This window comes from Pangasianodon hypophthalmus, chromosome 7, assembly GCF_027358585.1.
Source record: "Pangasianodon hypophthalmus isolate fPanHyp1 chromosome 7, fPanHyp1.pri, whole genome shotgun sequence".
NCBI lineage: Eukaryota > Metazoa > Chordata > Actinopteri > Siluriformes > Pangasiidae > Pangasianodon > Pangasianodon hypophthalmus.
Window position 1 is genome coordinate 19573829 of NC_069716.1, and position 25459 is coordinate 19599287.

Sequence of the window (25459 nt, forward strand, 5' to 3'; positions counted from 1 at the left end):
AATTCTTTATTATTCTATATTTTAGTTGGATATGTCTATTTTTACATCATTTATTTGATGTCGCCTGACATCAACTGGTGTGTTTCATTCCTCTTATCCCACAATTACCATTTTTTAACATATTAACAAACAACATCATACTTTCTAACTATTTATATTTACATTTAATGTTGTGGAATATCCACAAGACAGGTTAGTTCCTGTTATCACTTATAGAAGAAACAACTCATATAGCATATAGAAGAAACAACTCACCAGCCTCTCTTTTTCTCTCTCGTGAAATTAATAAGGCGTAAAAACACCACTTGTCATATTACTGAGAAACTTGAATTATAAAAATATATATATTTAAAAAGCTGTTCATTCTTAGTCTTAGGTCATGTGGTGCATGTGGTGCATCCTTGTGAATGAGCTGTTACTATAGAAACAATAATGTATTAGAATTATTATCACTATTGTCAAAGCTGCTGTTATGGAAAATTAATCAACACCTTCTGACCAATCAGAATAAAAATTCAGCACTGCTGTTGTGTAATAGCAAATTAACACATTTTCTTAAATATATAACGGAAATTATTGATATTGAAATGCATACACTGCCATGAACAATATCTTCATACTTTTCCGTTCTACCTTACTTTTACCTTTTACACACCTCATGTACACCCCCAGACATGCTTCCTTGCAGGATTTTCCAGTCAGATTTATTCCTCTCTATAGGACAGCACTGTGTCTCTGGCTACTACATGATGAACACCATATGGCACCGACCACTCGTGTCCGTCACTCATGCTCACTGTTGCGTGGGGTTCCTGTTCACACCTCGACACCAATATTTCCCTCACACTCTGCTGCTACATATGTCCATCTTCATGTAAGATATGGACTAGGTGATGGTACATCAACATCTTGTCAGAATTTCAGGTTGCATGCTTGCACTGTTTCTGTAAGGAGTTAGATGATTGCCATATTACTGTACTGATCTGATATCATAATATGAAATCAAAGTGAAATCAAAGGTGATGCCAAAGAGAAAAGTGAGCTTTTTCCTGTTGTACTAATATTGTGTTATAGCTTACACTATGCCTGATTAATCTGATATGCCTCAGAGGGAGTATTCACCCCCACGCTATTTCTCTGCTGTCTAACTCATTCAAGTCAATATACAGAGTGTTTATAGTGTAACTGCGATCGTGTATCAGACACCAAACTCTGCTTAGAAAGATGGCATAACATAAACAGCCCCTGGGTATGGGAGGCTGGGGATTAGTGAAAGTATAACGTATGAGAAGGAGGGGAAGTGAAAAATTTAGTAAGACAGAGCGAGAAATCAAGAAAACCAGAGCGGGTGGTCAGAGTCAGGTCATCTGTCGACAGCTTGGCTACCTCCCTGTGATCTCCGGTGGCAGCTGCTCAGCCAAATGAGATTGTCCTGCAGATTACAGGGTGTGTGTCGGGGGCAGGAGAGATTGGGATGAGCTGAAAAAATGCATAGTATTATGGTAATGCTCATAGACGGCTGCTATAACATGGCTTGTAGGCATACGCACTCTCCTTTCTACATCTGCCTCCACTCTGTTGAAATATTCATCATTAGACTTGAGCCATTCTGCTGAAACCCAGACAGGCTCCTGCTCTTTTGACTGCCAGTGTGAAGCACCATGTTTTTTCAGTCTGCAATTGACAGACAGAAAAAGGGATATGGAGAGGCAAAATAGCAATCAGCAATGGCTGTGATTACAGATAATAGCTACAGGAGTCTATCTACAATTAAGAAATTACAGTAATAGAGGAAATTTAGACAGGGGGTGGAAAAAACACTCCAGAAGTGACAGCTTGTCTCCTGACTATACACATGCATTTTATCCAATTTTTTTGATTATTAAATGTATAATCATTCATTATCATTTCACTGGTATGATGGAGAAGCCCTCCAGTGTGCAGAAATGAAAAGTAGAATAATTATTGAGAGAAAGTACCAGTGCGAGACATTGTGATTAATAAATCATATGGAAATTCCCAGGAAAGTAGTCCTTATTTATGGTACCTATTAAAATCATATTTACAATAATGTCAGCATTGCTACTCACGATAGCACATTCACACTCCAAATAATCAAATAAGCAAGTAATTTCAGTGCTAATTTTCAGTGTCCAGGCTGTTAACCTCATTGTTGGAAAGGATGTTCGGATCCGCTTGAAGTGCATTAGGATGGATATGAGAGAAATTATGATGTTTATGATTTTTAATGATCCAATTATGTAGACAGCGTTTGTGCTGCATAGCAATGTTGCACCACCAGCAGTTTCCTAGCAACCAGTGTGATGGTAAAGCATTTCTCCCAGAGCAGTGCCATAGCTGATACACTCGGAGTTGAGGGGGAAGCTGCTATGAAACACTGAATGGAAACCCTTTTTTCAGTACTACGTACTGTGCGGTTTTGAGCATTTGTGTGTGTGTGTGTGTGTGTGTATGTTAGTATTCATGCAGTTCATGTGTGTATGCATAAATATGTATGCGGTGCTGAATATTTGTACGTGACATGAGTAACATGCACGTTTATGATTTAAAAGGCTGCTGCATTGATGGGCTGTCATCATGCAGTATGCGTTCATGCTGATAAAGTGTAAATGTCATGAAGAACAGAGAGATGGAGTGACCCGATCACTGCTTTAATTGGAATGGTATTATGTATAAACTCGTCTGGCCTCTAGGCTTGGTTTAATGCATTCAACCAAAAAAAAACAAAAAAACACATCTATCTGGTTCTGCTGCTCGCTCTTTTTCTTCCCCCCTTCTCTCAACCATCCAATCATAAAGCTTCTTATTTCAGTCTTATGGTTTACATCTTGGATAATGTTGCAATGGTGCTATACTGCCAGCTTTGATAGTTCATTATATTAAAAAAGTACACCACATTACCCATGCTGTGTGTAACAGGAGATAAAATTCCTCACCTGTAAAGAGATTGTCTTTCAGCGAATGTATGTCTTGCAGATGGTTCGCTGTGCAAATCCTATTACTGTGGGCACTTTAAGACAGCCCCATCTGGCAGAACTGTACAAACAAACAGCTTTTTAAATGCAGCTTATATTCTATTTTATGGTAATAACCATCCCAAACACAAACACTTAACCCTCCACTATTAACAGCCTGAACGAAATGTGTGCATTTTACCAGAACATCTTGTTCATTCAGAACAAAATCAGTAATGAGGTATTGATAGACCATGCCATGGCTTTTGTCAATCAGTGTCCAGTATGTTTGCTAGTCTATAACATCTGACTTGTGGAGGCCGCATGCACCCGAAGGCAGGTATTGAGACGGGCCCCTAGGTCAGGCTATTACTAAATATCAATACAAGAAATTGGCCATGACGTAAATGTCATGATGGTGTAATTGTTCCCTGTGTTGTGTGGTGCTGCCTTGATGCACATCATTGCATGGCCAAGGGTCTCCTCAAGCTTTTCAAAAAGTCTCTTAAAGGAACATCTTTGTTCAGTCATTCGATAGGTGTTTGAATATATTTGAAAATAAATTGTAAGATGTCTGTTGAAAAAAAAAAAAAAACATGAGACATCAAGGCTGCATGACATACTACTGAGGAAAAATTAACAAAATGCTGAAGATTAGCAGCATGATTCCATTAAGTGTCTAACATTATGATTAAAATAGATCTAAGTAGTGAAGGTGTTGTGTATTCTTGTAGACAGAGTGTAGGACATGTGCTGAAGACATGAACATGCTTAGAAAGGTTGTAATTAAAACCATACCTCTGATCTTAATCTGCCTCTGCTGCTTCATTTCCGATTTCTTTCTAATTACACTGTGCACATAGCCTAAATCTTTATTCACACTCTCTAAGTTTCTTTTTCACTATGTTTCAGTCATTGTCTTTTTCTCAATTGTTTTCTATCCCATACCTCCCTCAGTCTTTTTATAGTCAGCCAGACAAGATACCAATCCACCCTGTTGATCATTAGAAAATGCCAGGTGGGATTTATCATCAGATGTAGCTTCCCCCTTTCTTGACAGAAAATTATTGATTTTTGCCGCCCTGTTTAAATAATGATAAAGGTTGTGTTCAGGATTGAGGCAGGCTGAAGAAAAGCGGCATGTTTTGCCTGTTTGAAAGAGAATCTGCAGAACATATGAAAGAAGGCTTTTGTTTAGTAAGCATTCTTCATTGTTTAAATTTAAATCAAAATGAATTTATACAACTACTGCAATTTAAACTCAGATTAAGGCAGCAACATGTCTTAGACACCACTAAATTGGTAGTCACCTAGCTCAGGAAAAAAAATTAGAGAAAAAATATTATTTAAAAGATTTTTCACAGAACAGAGACAGAGAAAATAACATTCAACATGTCGACATTGAGTCTCTTTCCTTGTTTTGTCCCGTACATTCATTCATTATTCGTTAATCTTCAGTAACCGCTTTATCCTGAGCCTATTCCGGGAACACGGGGCTGAGCTGGGAATACACCCTGAGTGAGAGACCAGTCAATCGCAGGACACCATGTGCACATATTCACACACTCATTCACACATTGGAGAAATTTAGAGTAGTCAGTCCACCTACTGGGATGATTTTTGGGAGGTGGGAGGAAACCAGAGAACCTAGAGGAAACCCACATGAACACAGGGAGAGCATACACAAAAAACTCCACATAGACTATAACCTGAGTTTAGGACTGAACTGGAAACCATGGAGCCGTGAGGCTGCAACACTACCTGCTTGTTTCATATGTATTTTGGAAAATCCCTACACACTCGAGGTTTGTTTTTGTGATTTAAGTTTATTAAATTGTAGCTGCTCAATTGGTGTAGTTAATAGCATCTTATTCAGCCAAGCTTTAATTTCATTTTCACCATTTCCACCATTAAGTCCCGTGAGTATGTATAGGGAAGGATGGTTGCCATAGTTAAACTAATCTAAAAATTGCCATTTTGTTATCTGGGTTTAATATGTTACCCCAATAATCAAGATAGACATTCTCTGCATTCCAGGTTAGGTCTTTTACACCTTGGATGGTACACCAGTCTATCACAGGACCCCATGCACACACACACTCATTCACTCCTACGGGCAATTTTAAAGATGCCATTTCACTCACTGGCATGTTTTTGGGAGAATGTGATTATATATAAAATATATACAATATATATATATACAACATAATCTCCATCTGTCTGGTAGTATACAGAAGCTGTTTGAAATTCATCGTGAATGTCTTAAAACAAAGTGTATTCCAAACAATTATATAGAAGACGTTATGGTCCAGTAAAACTTGAAGGGATCATTACATTGATATAACTTCCACTCTTAACCACACTAAAGTTACTAAGCAGTGTCTGAGCAGTGATAATCCTGGCCTGCATTCACTGTTGGAGAACTGTGCATGACTGTATCCTATTTACAAGGCCACAGTATGTCTACTACAGCAGACTCATTTCATCCAGCAGACACTGTCACTGCTAAAGGTGCATGCAGTAAGCAGCAATTTAACAAACATGTATCTGTTAAATACTGTGGCAGTATGTGCAGTTTTGAATTGCAAATCAGATTCTTTATAGCCAATGCCATCAGGCAGATTAGCGCAAGTAAAATATGCAGAAGACGACAGCTTTAAAGAACGAGTGCAGTGTCCTGCAGAGTCTTATATTAAAAGCATCATGCAAATGAAATCGTCCCAGAGTTAGAGCGCCAACGGCAAGCTTCATAATCCAATTAATCAGTGTCTGCTCTGCGATCACTTCTTTAAAGGAGGGGCACTGTGCTAAAAAGAAATCTATCTGAAATCTATGGATTCTGGATTTTTTTTTTTATCAGCATCTTTGCTGTTCCCTTTCTTTCAGTATTTTCTCTTAAGGGAAATTGTGCATTAATTATGGCAGTGTGTATAACGCGTACAATAACCCTCCAGTAAAACAAAGCCTAGTGTTTATTGTGGATGGTGGAGCCACTTTTATGTAACGAATATGAGAGAATGGTGTAGATGGAATATCATCATCATCATTATCATCATCATCATCATCATCACCATCATCATCATCGTCATCATCAGTAAATCACTTTACCCTGGTCAGGGTTGCGGTGGATCCCGAGCCTATCCGGGTGAACACTAAGTGTGAGGCAGGTATACACTGTGGATGGTATACCAGTTAGAGAACCATGCACACACACACACACACACACACACATTCACACCTGGGGGGCAATTTAGCATAGCCAGTCTACCTACTGGCATGTCTTTGGGAGGTGGGAGGAAACCAGAGAACATGTGAAACTCCGCACAGACAGTAGCTCAAGCTCAGGATGGAAATGACCCTGTGAGACAGCACCACCATGCCTCTGCGTTTGGACTGATAATGTGACTGATACTTCCCAAAATAAACGATGAATCATCCTGTATTCCCTAAAGGTGTGAAAGTGTGCAGCTGGCCGCTAGACAGTTCTTGACTGAATCCCAAATGGGTATGAAATGATTTCAGCTACGTCCTGTGTAGTGCACTGTGTGTGTGTTTGGGACTGGGCCGTGCTGTAGCGCTGAGGAGCAGCTCGCGCTGGCACGTGCTGTCACTTCAGTGCTGGACAGCGCCGCGGTGAGTGGGAGGGGCCACTCGGGCGCTGCTGGTGGGGGGCAGGGGGGGGGGGGGGGGGCTTCCTGCATCTTTTTTTACTCTTTCACTTGCGGTTAGGATACAAAAAAAAACGGTCCGGATGCTATGTCCAGTATCCCAACTCGTATTATATCAGCTAAAAAGATCACCCGCGAGAGCTATAGAAGCTTTAGTATTTGGCGCGTTGACTCCGCCCCCTCCTGACTCCAGAAGGTGGAAAATCCCGTCTTAACTCAAATCCTCATTTCCGCGTCCAGTGCCCTTCATTCACAACGCGTCCTGCTGTTTCTTCCTGGCTTTTTTTTTCTCTTTTTTCAATTTTCTCAACCGAGAAAAGGCCAGATCTTCCGGTTGATGGAAGAAGTGGTTCCCTACTTGTTCACTTGAAGATGAATTGCTGAGCTGCTCCTGCCGTGTGCCTGATCTAACCGCACACCGCTGCGTGCCTCTGATCACCGGCTCTCCAGCGGATGCTCCCCGAGGCACAACCACCTCAGCCGCCGGTACCAACTCATCACTCCGTCGTATTCAAGACAGATGCGGTAGACATGAGAAACAGCGCGATGGAGCCGCTGATCGCATGCTGATGTTTGCGTCCACGATGGATTCTTGTATGTCCGCCTTAAGCTTCCGATTTAACGGCATCATAAATGGAGGAGGAGAGTGACAACCGCAAGATCAACAACAGCTTCCTTCGGGATCACAACTATGCAACAGAAGGTCAGTAAAAAGTAACTGAATTTGTGGTGCGTTTGAAGAGGCAGGTATAGGTAGGATAAGTGAGGCTGTACTGAAGCCTACATGTTGCTTGCACACACACACACACACACACACACACACACACACACACACACACACACGACCCCGCCTTGTTTGTACACGTTTCTCTAATATGGTATAGAATCTGGACTAGCATAGATAGTTCCGGATAAATCTGTGCCATTGCAAGGATTGTGCAGATCACAGTCGTGGAATGAGGTGTATGTGGGATTGAAGCTGTAAGAAAATGGACTACAGTGGCTATCATATGGCTCCTTTTTCACATTCCAATCTTGGGTGTCACTGTGGCACCATTCACCATTCGCAGAGTGACTCAGATGTTGCATTGCAGAGATTTAGTGTAGAGGCTGTGTTTGAGTAGACCCTCAGACACTCTGCTATGAACACAGAGGATCACATTCTGGATCACCTCTGAGTTAATCTATGCATAACCTAGATGCCATGCAGCCGATGATGATTTGGTGATTGTGGTGGTGACGATGATGGTGATATGAAATTACTTATTAATTAGGCATTATGATGATACTTCAAATCAGATATCTGGTCTTTCATAAAAAGATTACATTGTGATTATATCTCCTGTGATTATGATCTTAAAGGCAAAGAGAGCTCTGTCTAGAAGAATCCAAATGTTGCAGACTCACAGGGCCTGTCGCAAATGCCAGAAATCAATATGCTGTCTGTGGTATATCACTGCCTGCATCAGAAGTAAACCAACACCTTCATCATCATCATCATCATCATCATCGTCGTATTTATCCTGGTCAGGGTCGCAGTGAGTGCGAGGCAGGGACACACCCTGAATGGGACACCATCGCAGGGCACCATACACACACATTCACGCACTCATTCACACCTAGGGACAATTTAGCATAGACTATCCACCTGGGAGGATGGAAACCGGAGATCGTGGAGGAAATCCACATGGACACAGGGAGAACATGCACAGAAACTCCACACAGACTGTAACCTGAGCTCAAATGTGAACCAGAGCGTTTTAAATTATTAAGTGTCTTGTATTAGCATTCTCTTAAATTGGCAGTAGGTATAAAATTAAATTAAATAGATTTTTTTTAAAGAGTTTTTGTGACAGAAGTGTGAATGTCGATGCAGTCCAGCATATTTCCATGCAAGTGTCCTCTTACCTTGCACAGAGATCATATGGGGTCAGATCCCTGGACCTTACCCAGCAGTGGGCACCTTCTTGGTCATTGATTAATAGCATTGGGAGCTTCTGTAAAATGGAACTGGTGCAAAGATGCAATCTGCAGCCTGCAAGCTCAGAAGCTCTCCGTTTATGACCCCTCTGAGGGCCCCGGGCCAGTCTGTAAATCAAACATGTAACTCTTATTCTCACACATATATGCACAGCATGAGCAGCCTGCACCCCACTGGCTCTAAATGCCCTGGGCTGGCTGTCTGAGGCATATGCATGCTGGTACTCTGTGAGTTTGTAGAGTTTGAATGCCCATTAGAGGTTGGGTGCATTAAGAGGAATAGAAGATAAAGGCAGTATCTTCTTCTAGAAACTACACTATAGTGGGTCAGTTTGTATACAAGGTCAGTATGGAGGCTGGGCATTGTTCTGAGTAGAATCCTCACAGCTAAATTTAATCTTGCATACCAGACTCATTAATCCCCCACCCCCCCACCCCAAATGCCCCCACACCCTTATTCTCTGTAATCAGATGTAAAGATTTTTCCAGTGTGCTAAGTACAAAGGCACAGACAATATAGTGTAACTGTTTCCTCTGTAAGAGCTACACTAAGCCAAGTGGTGCATTTGGTGACTTTTAATATACTCATTACATTGCAGTACTCACATGATTATAGACGGAGTACTCACATGATTATAGACGGAGAGTTCAGAGAGTGGCCAGTTCTATGTCCTCCTCATCCCCCACCTCTAATATCAGCCCCTACATGCAGTAATTCACTGACTGGACAACTTATATGATGACGGTATCTCCCCAGTGTGGACATCCTGAGGCTGTGGATGCCTCACATTATAATGACGTGGACAGTTTGTCCTTTCTGATATAGAAATATACACAAAGGCACTACTGGATTTTTAAGAGGGTGCCCTAGATTGAAGTGACGGAAGAATTCTCCAGCGAGATCGCTCAAACCTCAGTGTAACGCAGTGTAATGCACAGGAGGTTTGGGTGTACACACACTGATAATTGCTTGTATTGCTCTTTAGAATGACAGAATATGATCATTCTGATTCAATTGACCTTTCTCTGCACACAATCAGTGCAAGAGTCCTGATGACCCAATAGGGTGACCTCGCAAAATACACCCCCAACATGTGCACGCCATGTTGTCTAATTTACTAAAGTGCCACAGTCCGGGTAATTCAATTTCACGAGGTAACTTTGTAACCCCACTAGTGGTTTCAGAAGTCCCAGACCTAATAAAGTACTGACAGGCATCCCATAGGGTACAGAGGGTAAAAATGAGGTATGTAAATGTGCCTGAAATTACCAGTATGCCCTCTATTAGCGTTTCCCTTTTGTATTAAACAGTGGAGAAACATATCAAATTATCACATGATCATTAGGGGTACGTAAAGACATTTTACATATTGTCTAAGTGTTAATATTTAATGAATGACCTCTAAAAGCTGTGTTGATCTGAAGTAAAATTAGCTCAAATATTTGCTTTTGTAATAGATCTTAGGCTATTATTTCCTCCAGATGATAGTCATGGGAGTCATAGGGGCTTTCTCAGGGGTAACATATGCACAGAGCACCACCACTCTTATGCATTTGTAAGGTAGGATTAATTTGGCAAAATGGGTGACACATTAATAGTAGCCGGATCAGCTGCATGCTCAACCAGGAATAAAATTTTTGAAAAAAGAAATAAACAGCTAAGTTTCAGCACTGCTCCAGCAGTACTAAAATGAATGAATGGATGGATGGATGGATGGATGGATGGATGGATGGATGGATGAATGGATGAATGAATGAATGGATGGATGGATGAATGAATGGATGTAAGCTGTGAAAAAAAATTATTTTGAGAGAACTGGCTAATGCAGATATCAGATTCACTAGCATATGTGCTAGCATAGTTCATTAGGCTACCTAACTGAATAGATGTGCTGGAACACGTCTAGTTAATGATTCTACAAAGATACAGCTTGCTTTTCATATTTTCTCTCTGTGATGTGAATGTGTCTGTTTCATTTGATCATGCTCTCGTTCTCAAAATATGCCGTAGTATTGGGTTATTATCCAAGGAAGACATTGAAAGTAGGCTTGTGGAACCTCTAGGTTAGAATAAAGTACAGCTTTATGGGACGTCTGTGTCTCCATCTGTATATTCAAGGTTAATTTAAGCAAACAATGTGAAAAAATAGAACCAACAAAAGTGGGGATCAAATGATATATTTTTAAATGGTGGGAGAATCTAATGATTCCCACACCTAATGGTTCCTACAGTAATGGCATCAAAGTGACACTTAAATTGATACAAATTTCCATATTTCTTATTCTCCCACGTGCAGGCTCAGAGGATAGAGACAACAGTACAGACTCAATGTGCTTCATTAGCATAAGAGAGATGCCATCAGAATGACATTTGGCTAATAGCAGCAGGATTGATGTGTTGGTGCTGTTAAGGAGGCTCGACCTTCATCTTCATTTGTGCTTGGTGGGCTTAATTACCCAAAACGTACATGCTTACATATCTCTTCATTCCGACACTTGTGCTAAACAACCTGCTTTCTGATTGAGAACATACTGAAAAAGGATTTGCAGTTGTAATGCTAATGCCATCATCAGTTGCCTCCCAGACATAGCATCTGTAGCATATATGGCTTGACAGAGATGGATTTGTGGTGTTGTAGTGTAGTCTGTGCTGCAGTGGAGAAAATAATCTAGTGAACGGGGAAATGAAAATTGCAAAGAGTAGTGCTTGTTTTTTATATGTAAAGAGAATATACAGTTAATTAAATACTTCAAACATTATACTAATAAGTCAGTGATTAAAGGTCAGTGATAGAAGGGGCTAGTTATCGTTTAACTGGCATAACGCTAACTGAGCCACACTATTTATCATTATTTGGTACTAGCAGTTTAAACTGAGTAATTTAAGGTATAGCAGTGTAAGTACTCCTTTAACATAGTTGATTAAGGGAGAACCATTGATTACTTTCCAAATGGCTGAACACAGCTCTATTAATACACAGTTTGTTTATTAATTCAAGCTGTCAGAAACCTTAATGCGTTTAAAATAAAATGCAGCAATTGAATCGATTTCATTTAATCAATGCAATTTAATTTCTTCCTCCCATAATTTAATAAGGCACAGGTACTGGATAGTGTGTGTATAAGTTGGTGGTCTCCAAAGGAAAAACTCAGCTCATCACTTCACAGTTTTCAATAAGCTGTAGTGTATGAGCTGTAGCGTAACACAGCACTGATACACCAGCAATTTTTAGTCCCAGTTTCATTTCACTGTATCTAGCCAAGGCTTAAAAAATGAGCTAATGAACTATTTATTAACATACGTTACTGTTACTGTTGGGTATACAGTATATTATTAGACCTATTTGAAGGATGTGTTTTTGTACTGCTTTAAAATAGAATACATTATCATAAATGTATGATTAAAAGCGATGGATTACATTTTAAACAAGGCTAAACAGCACCAATATTAATGTAGATTAATATGCTACATTTCTTGTTCCTTCTGCATGTTAATCTCTTTTCTACTTGGTCTAAGATGGAGTGTTCTCAGTGAAGCTGCACTGGTAAAAATAGCAGCGCAGTCCCTCAGTGCTCAGAACATGGCCTAGACATGCAGACTGAGTACAGCTCGATGGGGGCTGATGCTAATACACCCACCCTGCCAGCACAATTTACACCCCGGCTCTCACTCACGGTTAATGCCCCACACTGTACAGAACGAGTGAGTGTTATTATTGCTGTTACTAGAACAAGAGAGGTTGGGGGGTTGGTGTGTGTGTGTGTGTGTGTGTTCGGGGGGTATTGGGGTTGAGACTGCCAACACAAATCTCCTCAGGCTACAGTTTAAGATTTTGGTCATAAAACGAAATATCTCTCGAACCCAACGGGGCCACATTGATTATTCAAGAGAAAACTGTGAGGCGCAAAATATTGCAGCTCAGAGAGAAAGAGCGAGAGAGAGAGAGAGAGAGAGAGAGAGCGCACACAGAGAGGGTCTGGACACGTTGAAGATTATCCACTGCTGGGTGCACTGACTTTTTACTGTGGGATATACCCCATATGGGAGCAATAATGAGAAATAAAAAAAAACAGGTTTTATCTTGCCTCACCATTATGTCTGAAGAGCTGAACACTGGTGAATGAGCTAAGCAGGAGCATTGTATAAAGAGAAGCACACTCACTCACACACATACACCTTTTTGTGTGAATCACAGTCATACTAGTTTACTGAGCTTCTTTGCGTTCTCTCTCATTCTTTGTATTCAATGTATATATTATACACTCCATTGTGTTTTGCACATCTGTGGGAAAATTATGTATCTGTTAATGATGTGTGAAAAGAAGGACAATACAAGCTTTTAGGCAACCCCCTCCTCACTCACTCTCTCTCTCTCTCTCTCTCTCACACACACACACACACAGACTCCTTGCACCATTCTACCATTTTTCCAAGAAATGGGGTTAATTGGCTTTTACTCTCCTCTCTACACAGCAAAGTATTGTCGAGACAGAGGCCCCATCTCTAGGAAGTGCAACAGAAAGCCAGCAGCCATAGCGTTTGGGATCAGCAGGTGGTAGAGATGATTACCCCAGTGTGCACTGTTCTCAGATCACGGCTTGTGTCTGCTGAAATGAGTCCAGACCTGCTGTGTTTGCTGGCCCACCAGCTGCCCTTTATATCTTTCTGCTTTTGAAATAGCCAGACATCGACTTGCAGAGTCGTCTGCTGATTGGGGAGTCAGTCGATATACCCAATACATGTTACAAAGCACGCACGACTAGTAGCACAGCAGTCCAGTGGCTTTAACACGTGTTTGTTGTAGGGTGGATTAAAAGGAAGAGATTGATTGGTTGATTTGTTATCATTTTCCGTTGTGAAAACTTCACAGGAGGATGTGATTGTGCTTGAATGATCAGCATAAAACTCCACTGAGCTCTTTTTCCCAACAACAAAGCTTTCGCTTTATGGATAGAAATAGATAATGCACAGAAAGCGAACATTATGTCCTTTTTGTGCACCAAGTCTAATAGTGCTTTTCCACCAGACAGGGTGTTACAGCAAGGTACAGTAAAAAATACATGATCCTACATTTTGTCAATATTTTTATTTCTAAATAATCTCTACTGTAACTTGTGCCTGTGCTGAGCGGGGTCAGCCTCCTTACCAAGGTACCACTTTAATGTACTACGGTTTTGAATGTGTACAAACTTGATAGCACTCAAAAAATGCAAAATAAGCAAAATAACAAAATAAGCAAAATAGCAAAATGTCCAATTTTGCGTGTTTGCCTTAACAAATATGTAATTTGGGGCTTTTCTACCTAAAAGTAAAATTACAGAGCAGGATTTATGCAAATATATTAATTAGCATCCACAATTTTTTATTTAATTTACTAAGTCTGAAACTTTGGGGATTAAGATGACCAAAAAGTATTTGCAGAAGTCTGTTTCCTCCAGTTAAAGAGTAAATTTTTTTTTTTAAACTAGGTTTTAATAATGAGAATGTTTAACAATATTTCTTAAAGTTTCTTGAAATTATGATTAAATATTACCATGGCAAAGTTGGTTTCATACTCTGATGCCAACAGCATTTAAATAGAGACTGTGACAAGCTTTATATTATTTAGAATATCTTATAAACAGAAAATACACTCTTTCATTTTGCATTCATGTTGTATTTTCTCACAGTTTTTAATTGGAGATATACTGGACGATCAGTTATGAGCATGTGGCAAGGATTACTTCAGTTTGACTTGTTCAGGAATTTAACTCTCTGTGGCTATTAAGAACAAACCCACACAAAAGCCTCATTAACATATTGTTTACTCCCTCTACATTGTTTGTGACATAATTCCCGCAATTATTTTTTTGTAAATCACCTGCAACATGTATTTTTATCCCATTCCGCAGACAAATTAGCTTGTGCTATCTGGGATCTCACCAAATCAGGACCCAGGAATACTGAACAGGGGCATGTGTGTGGAAGTAGTGAAGACCATTGCTCGGTCAAATGCAGTTGTCTCAAATTTCAGTCACAAGCTGGCACTATGACAATATGACAGCCACCAGCCATATTGAAAAAAAAAACTAGCTATCTAGAATCACTTTTATACTAGACAGCAGAGCACATCAAGTCTCAGTAGTGTCTACACTCCAAAGCTCCATGTTGGCGGGTGTGTCTCTTTGCGCATGTCTGTTTGAATGGAATCTTCTTTGCAGCCAGATCCTTTGGACATGCAGAGCTCAGCAGAAGTGCTCTAATCTCAGGAGCCATGGCCAAGGTTTAAGGGTGCTCCACCACCCACCATCCTGCCAGCATCCTTCTTAATACCTGCAATTCCAATTACAAAAGTAGCTTTAAACAGAAGAAAAATTTACACTTTTTTTTGCATTGAATGGCTACAGCATTGGCGCTTGCTGGGGAATCATATGTGCCTGAATGTGTGGAAGTGTTCCCGGTGGTGCTGTTGAGCATCAGCAGACACACGGTGACCTACATACTGCAGTATCAGCTCCTCTATCCTGTCACACTGCGGTGCTGGGGACCCACATGCTCTTTGTGTTTCGTGAGGGTTGACAATTACCTCAAATCTCATCCATTTAGATTAACATATTATATTCTTGTTTAATTTAGCTGCCATGATGTCAGTTTCACTTCTCCCTTCGCCAGTCCTCATTGCCTTTCCCAGGTCTGCATTCCCCTTTGAGATCTCCATGATTCAATCATGTGCTTATTGTGTTGGCTCAAAGGTCAGGAATCTCAGTCTGTAAATACAATAGAAGGGAAAATAAATGGGGATTGGAGTCTGGTTATGGTGCTTGGGGTAGAAGGATGTTCTTTCGCATTTCAGTCTTTTTTCCCAGCTGCCTCAGTGATGGAGTGGCATCTATGATACATGTTCTACAGCTGGCGGCGATGCTGCGATAAGACAGGTTGGCACGGTAACCTACTTTATAGTATGTGAGCGATGAGAGGGTGTCGTTTCCGTCAAGCATGGATCCATCTTACCAAGACACTGTGCTATCATGTGACTTAAAAACCTTTGCCCTGGCTGCCTGAAGGATTTATACACACGGTGCTGCAGTGCACTACTACATCTCTCTGTAGTAAGGAACTTCAGAAAACAGGTCACTTGAGGACACATGTTCCTCAGTCATTAAACTGATAGGATCTGTAGGTCTAACATAAGCAGATCCCTAGTGTCTGATTTGCACATGTCTATCTTAAGGGAGGATAAGAGGGAATACCAGAGACACAGCAAGCTCATTATAGATTTTAGTGATTACACTAGTCAAATGTGTTGATAATGAGGCATATCTGCGTATATGATCCAGCTCGAGGATGCAGCTTTTTCCCAGCATTGTGATGGTGAAAGGGATTTAAAGCACATTTAATGCAAGAGAATGCCCATAGGGTATCTGATTTGCATAGTGACTTTCAAGTCTACACTCGAATGTGATTATGATGAATTTCCCTGCTTTTCCTCTCCACTTTTGGCTTCTGTGAGAACATGCTGCCTGATGTATGATCTCTGCATCTGTCTCTTTGTCTCTCCATCACCCACCTGGCTGAAAAAAACACAGGTCAGATACATATAAATGACAGGATCAAGTGGCTCATACATCTATGCTTGCTTGTGTGTAGGGGATTAAGGTTATGCTACCTATTTGGCCACTGGCTGGATGTGAGATTCACATCATGCCTGTTTATATCCCCAGACATTCACCAGTGTGTCCAGGAAACAGCAGGGCCCCCTGTGATAATCCTCTCAATCCCGCTTCCATCACCACCCGCATTTACACTCTATTATACCGCTAAAGCTGGCATCAGGTCTGAGTGAGGCTGCTTACCAAAATAAAACCCCTCACAAAGGGTTCTAAAAAGAGCTGGATTTATATGTATATGGTTTGTGCAATTATTATTGCAGCTGAGTCAGATCCACTGCAACAATGTGGGAAAGAAATAAGTATCTTAGAATGGCAAAGGTCAGCACAGTCTGATCCTTTGATAACCAGATTGCATTCCAGCCAGGACTTAAACTTAGGGGTGAGCAATATAACAAAAATCATATCACAAAACTGCCAGTAATACAGTAGTGTTTCTTTAAAAAAAAAAAAAAAAACTGCAAACAAGTGTGTAATAAATTTATCCCATCAGCTGCTTCTAGTTCCAGCGACTTATAACCATTTATAAAAAAAAATGAACAAAATTAATTTAAAAAAATCACAATATCAGTGATATTTCAGAAAAGTGTATTGTGACACAATTTATGACAATATCAATATTATATCGCCATATTGTCCAGCCCTACTCGTACTGGAAGGTAGTCTGAGAGAATGGAAGGAATAAAAAGACCTCATTGCCCTGTATGTTTTGACAGCATTAAAGCCACGAGCACTGAAGTCACACATCGCAACGTAATACACTTCACCGAACCGTGATGGAAGTGGTTTCCATGGCAACAGCATCCCCTCATCCCCCATTCACCAAGCTTTAAATCCACTGTGGGGGTGTGAGTAGGAAAGCTCCTCTCTCTCTCTCTCTCTCTCTCTCTCTGTTACATTTGTGCTTCTCCATTTTTCATGAGCATACTCCTAGAGATACATTTACACTGAGCGAAATTATTATTCTGAATTTTTATTATTCTGTTCCGTACAGATTTGTAATATCTGACTAGAGGCAGCCTGCGGATGCTGTCATTAAGAGAGCTGCTGTTTTCTCCTTAAACACTTTTAAGTCTACACCCTCATGCATCTTTTTATAGTGAATATAATGGGATATGTAAAAGGTAGACCTGGACTGTTGCGCTTGACTGGGGTGTGTGACTGCTTGAAGCTGCTGATTTCACATTGTCATTGGAAAGTTGTAAGTCTTCCTATAACTGTTCCTGAACTGTGGTTCAATCAACACTGAATAAACCATTATTCCTTGTCTGTGTATTGCTCAATCCCTAATTGTGTCTATATGAGCTAACAGAACACAGGTAAATCTTTGTAAATCGGGTTTTATTGAGCGTTTTTCAGTAATCTGTTTTGTTGGTGCTGGCCCAGCTTGGATCTGTGCTCCTCGCTCTAGTGGAATGAGCAAACACTCTAGAGGAACATGGAAGGAATATCCTGAAACAGCAACACTGAATTTATTGCAATGCCTACTGAACTCCTGCTCTTAGCTAGTGCTTTGATTAAAAAAAAAAAAGGCGGGGATTATGGTCTAGCGAATTCTGCCTTGTGCAAGATGATTTGGAGGATTACATTTCATGCTTCCCAGGTCAGAGCATCAGATCATCTGACAAGCCATTTTTAACCTATTTTCAATATGTGGGTCACTAGGACAGTATTAAATATGACCACGCAAGTCAGATTGCAGGTTTATATTTTGTTCTAATTTGCTTCTATGACCTGCTTTGTAGACATCTGAATGCACAATATCATATTTGCATGCCATTAAACCCCTAAAGCGGTTGCTCGCTGTGAGTGCGCCTGCTTGCCCAAATAAAGCCCATCACAAAAGGGCTCCAGATTTATGTGTGGCCTGCATCCTAATGCGGCACGTGATGAAGTGCTGGATTACTAAAGAACAGTCTTACAAGTGTTTGAGATGTAACACTTTGCTTAATAATATTTACTCCTCCACTAACACTTCTCTTTATGTGGTGTAATCTGATTTGACTGAAAATGCTTTGCTGTTTTTCAGTCAAATTGAACACGTAATTCTATCTTGGTGTGCCTGCTAGACAGTGGGAGTGTGTTTAAACTCCATCTCTCACTCTCTCTTTCTCTCTCTCTCTGTCTGTCTGTGTTATGCTCTGTTGCAGCTGACATCATCTCTACAGTTGAGTTCAACTCAACAGGGGAGCTCTTGGCCACTGGGGACAAGGGAGGACGTGTGGTGGTTTTCCAGAGGGAGCAGGAGGTAAATGCAAGAATGAGCACGGGTCATCCTGCACTTTCTCCTGCGAACGTTGCACTGCTAACATATATTATTCTTCATTGTATATAGTTTCCTTGTATAAATGATTGTGATCAGAGCCTCAAAATCCTTCCCTGAGTGATTATTATTACCACCTAAAGTACTTGTAGTGATGTAATTAAGCTATTAACAAATGATCAATACACAACCCAAACAAAAAACCAGAAACACACAAAAAGGGAAGTAAGCTTCATGTTTGCCTTAATGTACTGCTTTAGCAATTTCCACCTCTATTGATTCTTCTGGCTGGCAGGAAACCACTCTAATTTGCTATGTATTTATTGACTATGAATACATTTATATGCTGCATTACCACCGAATGCGACAGAACGCCCAATGCTGCATTATGTTTTATTCAGTTTGTAGCTACTCAATTAGCTGTCCTGCATCCACACAGTAATGTTTATTGACTACAGTTTAGTGCCAGGTTCAGCTGCAGATACCTAACCAATCTGAGAGGTTTGATTGCACTTTCTCCATCTCTCATCTAGAGTAAGAACCAACCTCAAAGGAGAGGAGAGTACAACGTTTACAGCACATTTCAGAGCCACGAGCCGGAGTTCGACTACCTAAAGAGTCTTGAGATTGAGGAGAAGATCAACAAAATAAGGTGGCTGCCCCAGCAGAATGCGGCTTACTTCCTTCTCTCCACCAACGGTGAGTTGAGTGAGCAGGCATCACTGTGGGTTTACACTGTACGTTTTCTGTAAACAAATTATTCGGTCCACCATTAAGAGGACAGAGTAGTAGTGTGACACTCAATGCGACAGCTACAAATACAATAGTGGCAATGGTGAAATGTAAACAAAACATTTTCACCCAATATGGCTGCTAACCAATTTCATTTTCAGTACAATATGGCTGCTAACCAAGGTTACCAAAGGTAGCCTTGAAGCCATTGAAACCTTCATACTCAAGTGTAGTCAGCATCAAAACCTATGAATGAAATTCTGGCATAAAATATAATATGTACATGTACATGTGCATGTACATTGTGTTCCAGATAGAAGGGAGATAACTTGATGTATGGGTGGTGCATTTTTAGGCAGCATGTCAAAAAATGCTGAAGGAGGCCCCTTAATTGAAGGCAGAAATGTGTGTTTCCTTTCTCGGTGTGGGCAATTCTACATAATCCTTTTTTTAAAAAAAAAACATTATAAACCAAACTGTACCAGAGGAGTGCATTTACAAATTTGTATGTGATTTCTGTGTATGTCTAGCTAGCTAAGAGTGGCTTAGCAACTTCACTAAAAATAAAAAGAATACCGTGTATGAACCTGTTCCCTATTCACTATATAGTGCACTGTTTGGGGTGCAGCCATTTTGTGGTGTTGTCTGAATTCCCAGTGGACAAAATGCATTCCCTGAATAGCTGGATAGTGCACTATATTATTATTCATAGCAGCAGTCGACCGATGCACACTACTTCAGCACTAAGTACCACACTGCATAGTGTTTTCTCTCAACAAACGTTATATAAATAAAATGTAAATATGAGACATTGTTTAACAACCATTAAAGCCAACACTTGTTGCTAGTTGTGTTTTTAATACAGAAAGTCACTTTCATACTTTTATATGACTCTTGTCGTATAGCTAGCTTAAAGCAGCTTGTTCTACAATCATCTTTGTGGTTAATGACCTAGCTAATGTAATGTGAACACACATGCAGCTAACTTGCTAGTCACTAAGACTATCAGGTAATAAACTACTACTAATAAACTAGCAATGTAGTGCACTAAAGGTCATGATGTATGATGACACTGAAAAGCCTGATTGCAAGGCTGTTAGGGTTTCCTTTTGGTTAAATGCAACTCAGTGAGACCTTTGAAAGATGCAGCTACTAAAAGAGCTGCCTTCAGAATGGATCACAAGTGAAATATATATTAGAGATGCATCATTTGAAAATGAGTTATCTATCTGAGTTGACTCTTTCAGGTGAAGGTTTTTAGAGCCAATTTGCATATATGAGCATATATTTTTAGAGATGTAAGCAATGCTGTTCCACCTGCAGTGTAATTTAATCAAAACTACTTTCATGGAAACCTCTTTTGTGGGAGGTGAGGTGTGTATTTGACATTCAACTGATAGGAAAGGATCTGGTGCACTACTAATTGTTAAAGATGTACTGCATGTAGCAGATATGATTATCAGCACAAATGAAAATTAATCTTTACAATGCAAAATAATGTCATTTTGTTACTTAGAAGGTAAAGTGAGAGATCATGAAACAATTTCAGTCATAGTTAAGTAAAGAAGAACAATCACTGCTCAAAATATCCAACTTCCAGTTTAGAAAAACAAACTGGCAGTGAGCCGTTCAGGAGTCGGAAGAGTCGGCTCTTATTGGTGAGCTGAATCAAATGATCTGATTCACTGAAAAGAGCTGGAATTCTCATCAGTAGTGTCTACTAAGCTATATATAGAACAAAAATATGATGTACAGTAGGATCTGAGTTTACTACAGAAAAGAGTTTTGGTAAGTGATAATGGTAAATGAAAATAACGATATGACCTTGCTTATCACTAATCAAAGACCAAATATGTAATCAGTATTATACATTATATGGCCAAAAGTCTGTGGATCTGATCATCAGACTCATATTTGGGTCTTTTTCAAACTGTTGCCACAAAGTTGGAAGCACAGAATTGTATAGAATGTCTTTGTATGCTGTAGCATTTCAATTTTCCTTCATTGGAACTAAGAGGCTCAAACAGTGAAGTCCATGAAGACATGGTTTGCCAAGGTTGGAGTGGAAGAACTCGAGTTGCCTGCTCAGAGCCCTGACCTCAACCCTACTGAACACCTTTGAGATGAATTGGAACACCGACTGCGCCTCAGGCCTCCTCACCAAACATCAGTGCCTGACCTCACTAATACTCTTGTGAATGAATAGGAAAATCCCGTCAGCCATGCTCCAAACACTAGTGGAAAGCCTTCCCAGAAGAGTGGAGGTTATTATAACAGAAAAGGGGACTAAATCAGAAATGGGATGTTCAGCAAGCACATATGGTTGTGCTGGTCAGGTGTCCACAAACTTTTGGCTATATAGTGTATAACTGAAAGGGGACTGTACTAATTACTAATATAAGTTATCAGTTGTTAGGAGAGGACAGCAAAGTGTTAGGTACATGCATGAACCATGACCAATACAGTATATATTGTCACAGCACCATACTGTATATTGACATTGAAAATGAAGCAAAAGATGTATAAACAGAATATACAGATACATTTTAAACTCGTTTTTGATGCATTATGTAATGATGGTGGGTTCAGACTTCTTTTCTGTTGTATTGAAGACATGAAGGGTGTGTTTCAGTTATTTCAGACAATATAATTTATATGCTGCATGAGCTGGAGAGCTGCCACTATTGTGCCAGATTGTGTGCAGTGTCTTGTTGCTCATTCTCCTCTCTCTCTCTGTCTCTCTCTCTCTCTCTCTCAGATAAAACTGTGAAGCTGTGGAAGATCAGTGAGAGAGATAAAAGACCAGAGGGCTACAATCTGAAGGATGAGGATGGGAGGATCCGAGACCCTGCCACCATAACGTCACTACGGGTCAGCACGATACTAACGCTTCTGCTCCTCAAAGCATAATTATGATGTTATACAATTAATACAATGTGTTTAGCACAAATTATGCAACAGACACTGAGCCAAAAGTATGTAGGGATGGTCAGATTGGTAAATCTACTTTATATTTTGGCAGTAGTCACTGAGGACTTGAAGATTTCTGGGCAGCTCAGAAATGTGAAATGTGAGATTTTGAAATCCTCACGTCACTGAGTCATTCCACTGTCTTGCAGTGACCATGCTAAAATATACAGCAGCATCATTGCTTTGTCTGATTTGCTGACTAACTCTTCCTTTGTCAGAAACTGAATAGCTAGCTATACTCTTTTCAGTTTATTAGTTCAGTACTGATGACTGTGGCTTGAGCTTGACAGACTGCTTTGTGAAATTCTTTTCTGTATGAATCTGAAGCTAAGGCAGTTCCTAGCACTTCACCAGAAGCTTTATGGTGCATTCTGTTGTTAAAGCTACGTGTAGCACTCACTCTTCAGTTCAATTCCCATGTGAAATCGCATTTTGTGTGCTCATAGCCAGCACTGATAAATGATCTGCTATCATCAATAGACACTGTCTTTCTCCTAATCAAAGGCAGCTGGTGAGAGTGATGATTGTGTGCAATGAAGGAGACATGATCATTTCTCTCTCTCTCTCTCTCTCTCTCTCTCCATTGTGCACTTTCACCCCTCCCTCCAAATTGAATTCAGATACAAAGGAGGGCATGACTCAGAGTGTCCATTAATGTTTACTGCAGTGTCTCTGTTTGTGGCTTCATGGCCTAATGGATTAAAGCACACTGCTCCTGCGCCATTGTCTGGAAGATTAGCCTGACACGGGGCCGATGGCAAGGAAAGGGTGGCAATCCTATTTGAAGCGTAAAATGTATGTGCACTAGAGATGGAGAGAGGGATTTATCAGCATACACAGGCAAAGGAGTGAAGAGTGGTAGAGTGTAGAGTGGTAGTGTAGTCCATGGGGCAAGCTGTCATGTTTTTTGGCAGCCCTCATTGCCAGCACCATATTCTTGCACTCGTTCATGTTTGTGGTTTTACTCTTGAAATGAACAGGTTTGATGGTAGATACCAAGAATGGCTGATACAGTTGAGTGTAAAAGTTTGCATCCCCTATAGTGAAAAACAGAAAATGTACCTTTTTACAGTTCTCTATTTTACATCTATTTTTTTTAAATCTATTTTATACTTAGAAATGTGGGTGATTTCTGCAACAAAACAATAATCCAAAACATAAAATAAAATTAACAATAAAATAGTCTCCAGATTAGGGGTGTAACACAATGCCACTATCTTTTTCTGTATTTCTATCTGGTTAGTGCTCCTAAACTGGATGTGGTATTTTTTCGTCAACCCTTGAAAACACTTAAAATAGCCAGAGGTAGAAATGCCAGCCCTGTCAAGTTTGTGATCTGACAGTTCCTTAGCCTCAGCTACATCACTCGAGTTCACTAGTACAGCATGGGACTTTTTATAATCTCACTCGGGCAGTTCTTTTTGTTTGTAACTGCCTGTGATATTTTTAACCAGTGTAGATGGTTCCATTTTGCAAAACACAATCAAACTAACTAGGCTAATTTAAACCACTTTAACCTTGAACAGGCAGTTACTAAGGCCTGCCACATGTTCATGTTAATGAATGTGGTCTTTGTTTATCCTGTGAGCTTCATATTTGGCCACTCACTGTAAAAACCTCTTGCTCATGTGATGTTTTTTGGCATCTTGCAGTATTCCAGTCTTTATACACACCTCTAGTTTCAACTAGAGGCCCTGTGAACTTTTCTGGCAAGGCTTCTTAAAAAAAAACAAACAAAAAAAAACCCCGAATAGTACATGTCCTATTCATATCTGTATTTGTTGTTGTACACATTGCTTGTATATCAGATGTACACATTATTCTCTCAGTCTGAATAAGGTATTCATATTTGGTTACATCTCTACTCCAGATCATTTCAATGTTAAAAAAAAAGAGAAAAAAAGAAAAGGGTAAACCAATTTTTGTATATCTTTATTTTGTCTTCTATATTTGGTCCTAAGGGTGTGAAAACCTTTGCAGAAGCCAATAGACACAAAGAAACAACACTTAAAATGATTGTATAACTTACTGTTTACCAACTGTTATGTTGGCTAAAACGTGTGTAAACATACCTGAAGATAAATAAAAGATAAATACGACTGATCACAGATGTATGATATGTCACGGGGTCTCTAAAAATGTCTTCAATTCTCTTTTAATTGACCTTTGATCAGAGACTGATATGAAAAATGGTAGATTGGAAAAATTTGTCTTGTGCTATCGCTTGTGAATACTCACTGGAGCAGAGCTGTGAGCTTTCCTCAGCTGCCTACTCTCAAACAAGAAAAAAAAACACATATATCAACATGCATGACAACAACCAGGCATCATTTTATCTCATTATAGTCATGAGAACGAACGTCGTTAGTTGTGAATAAATGGTTTTAAGTGGCATCTTAAACTGAAACAGCCTATTTCATATTCATACCTAAAAACTCACTCAGACAGTTTAAGAGCCTGAAGATAATGATTAGTATAGTCAAGGTTGCTCTAGGGCCTGATTTTAAACACCTTTCATGCTGCGTGGAGAAGCATTTTATTGCCTTGTGCTATAGGAGGAGGAAATCACACTAGGAGAGGCTTCCTGCTGCTTCAAAACGTGCCATTTTGGACCAAGGCACGCTCCACATCTGCATGGTGCAATTAGGACCTGCAGGAGGGGCTTTAGTGCAGCACAGAATAGACACAGCACAGTGGGACATGAAATCCAGTGGCACCATTCCAAAATAGCCATTATGGTGGTCTTTAGCCCCGATCAGTGGCGAAGAGGTGCCAAAGAAAAAGCTAATGTTTTTCATCTTTAAAACTGAAGTTGTATAATGAAACAGAAATATATGTGAAGAATAAAAAGTGTTGTGTTTACACAGTCATCGTGTTTCTCAGTAATTCCACTTTCCTCTTTTGAGTTTAAAATAAATAGGGAAATGTTAAAGGAGATCTTCTTTCTGAAGTACATCAATCTGCTTATATTGAAGTATGTTTGATGTGCTTAGCATTTCTGGGGCTAATTTTTGGTTGATGCTGTATTTTCTTTATCCCTGTGAGAAGATAGCAGTTGTCTGCTGCTAAAGAAATCTACGTTCTCAAACATAAGGGATCAGGTTTCTCTGGTAGCTCCTAAAACAAAAGAGCAAAAGCTTCTCTTCTTACTCACCAAGTAGTGGAGACAATGTTGGACAAATGTTGGACTTAAAGTTTCAGAATGCAATGCAGCTATACAACAG

The 25459-nt window shown here is 40.0% G+C and overlaps 1 protein-coding gene across 5 annotated transcripts in view; it reads left to right on the plus strand.

Moving 5' to 3' along the window:
* Positions 1 to 25459, plus strand: part of LOC113529153 (serine/threonine-protein phosphatase 2A 55 kDa regulatory subunit B beta isoform) — a 55653-nt gene that overhangs the window by 19132 nt on the left and 11062 nt on the right. For 4 of the 5 annotated variants that reach the window (XM_026918146.3, XM_026918144.3, XM_053235548.1 and 1 more), the window contains 3 exons: positions 18421 to 18518; positions 19067 to 19232; positions 22024 to 22136. In XM_026918146.3, the coding sequence (XP_026773947.1) occupies positions 18421 to 18518; positions 19067 to 19232; positions 22024 to 22136 (377 nt within the window). Of the gene's footprint in view, positions 1 to 6701; positions 7347 to 18420; positions 18519 to 19066; positions 19233 to 22023; positions 22137 to 25459 lie in introns of those variants that run through there. The other variant, XM_026918148.3, reaches the window with a different exon arrangement.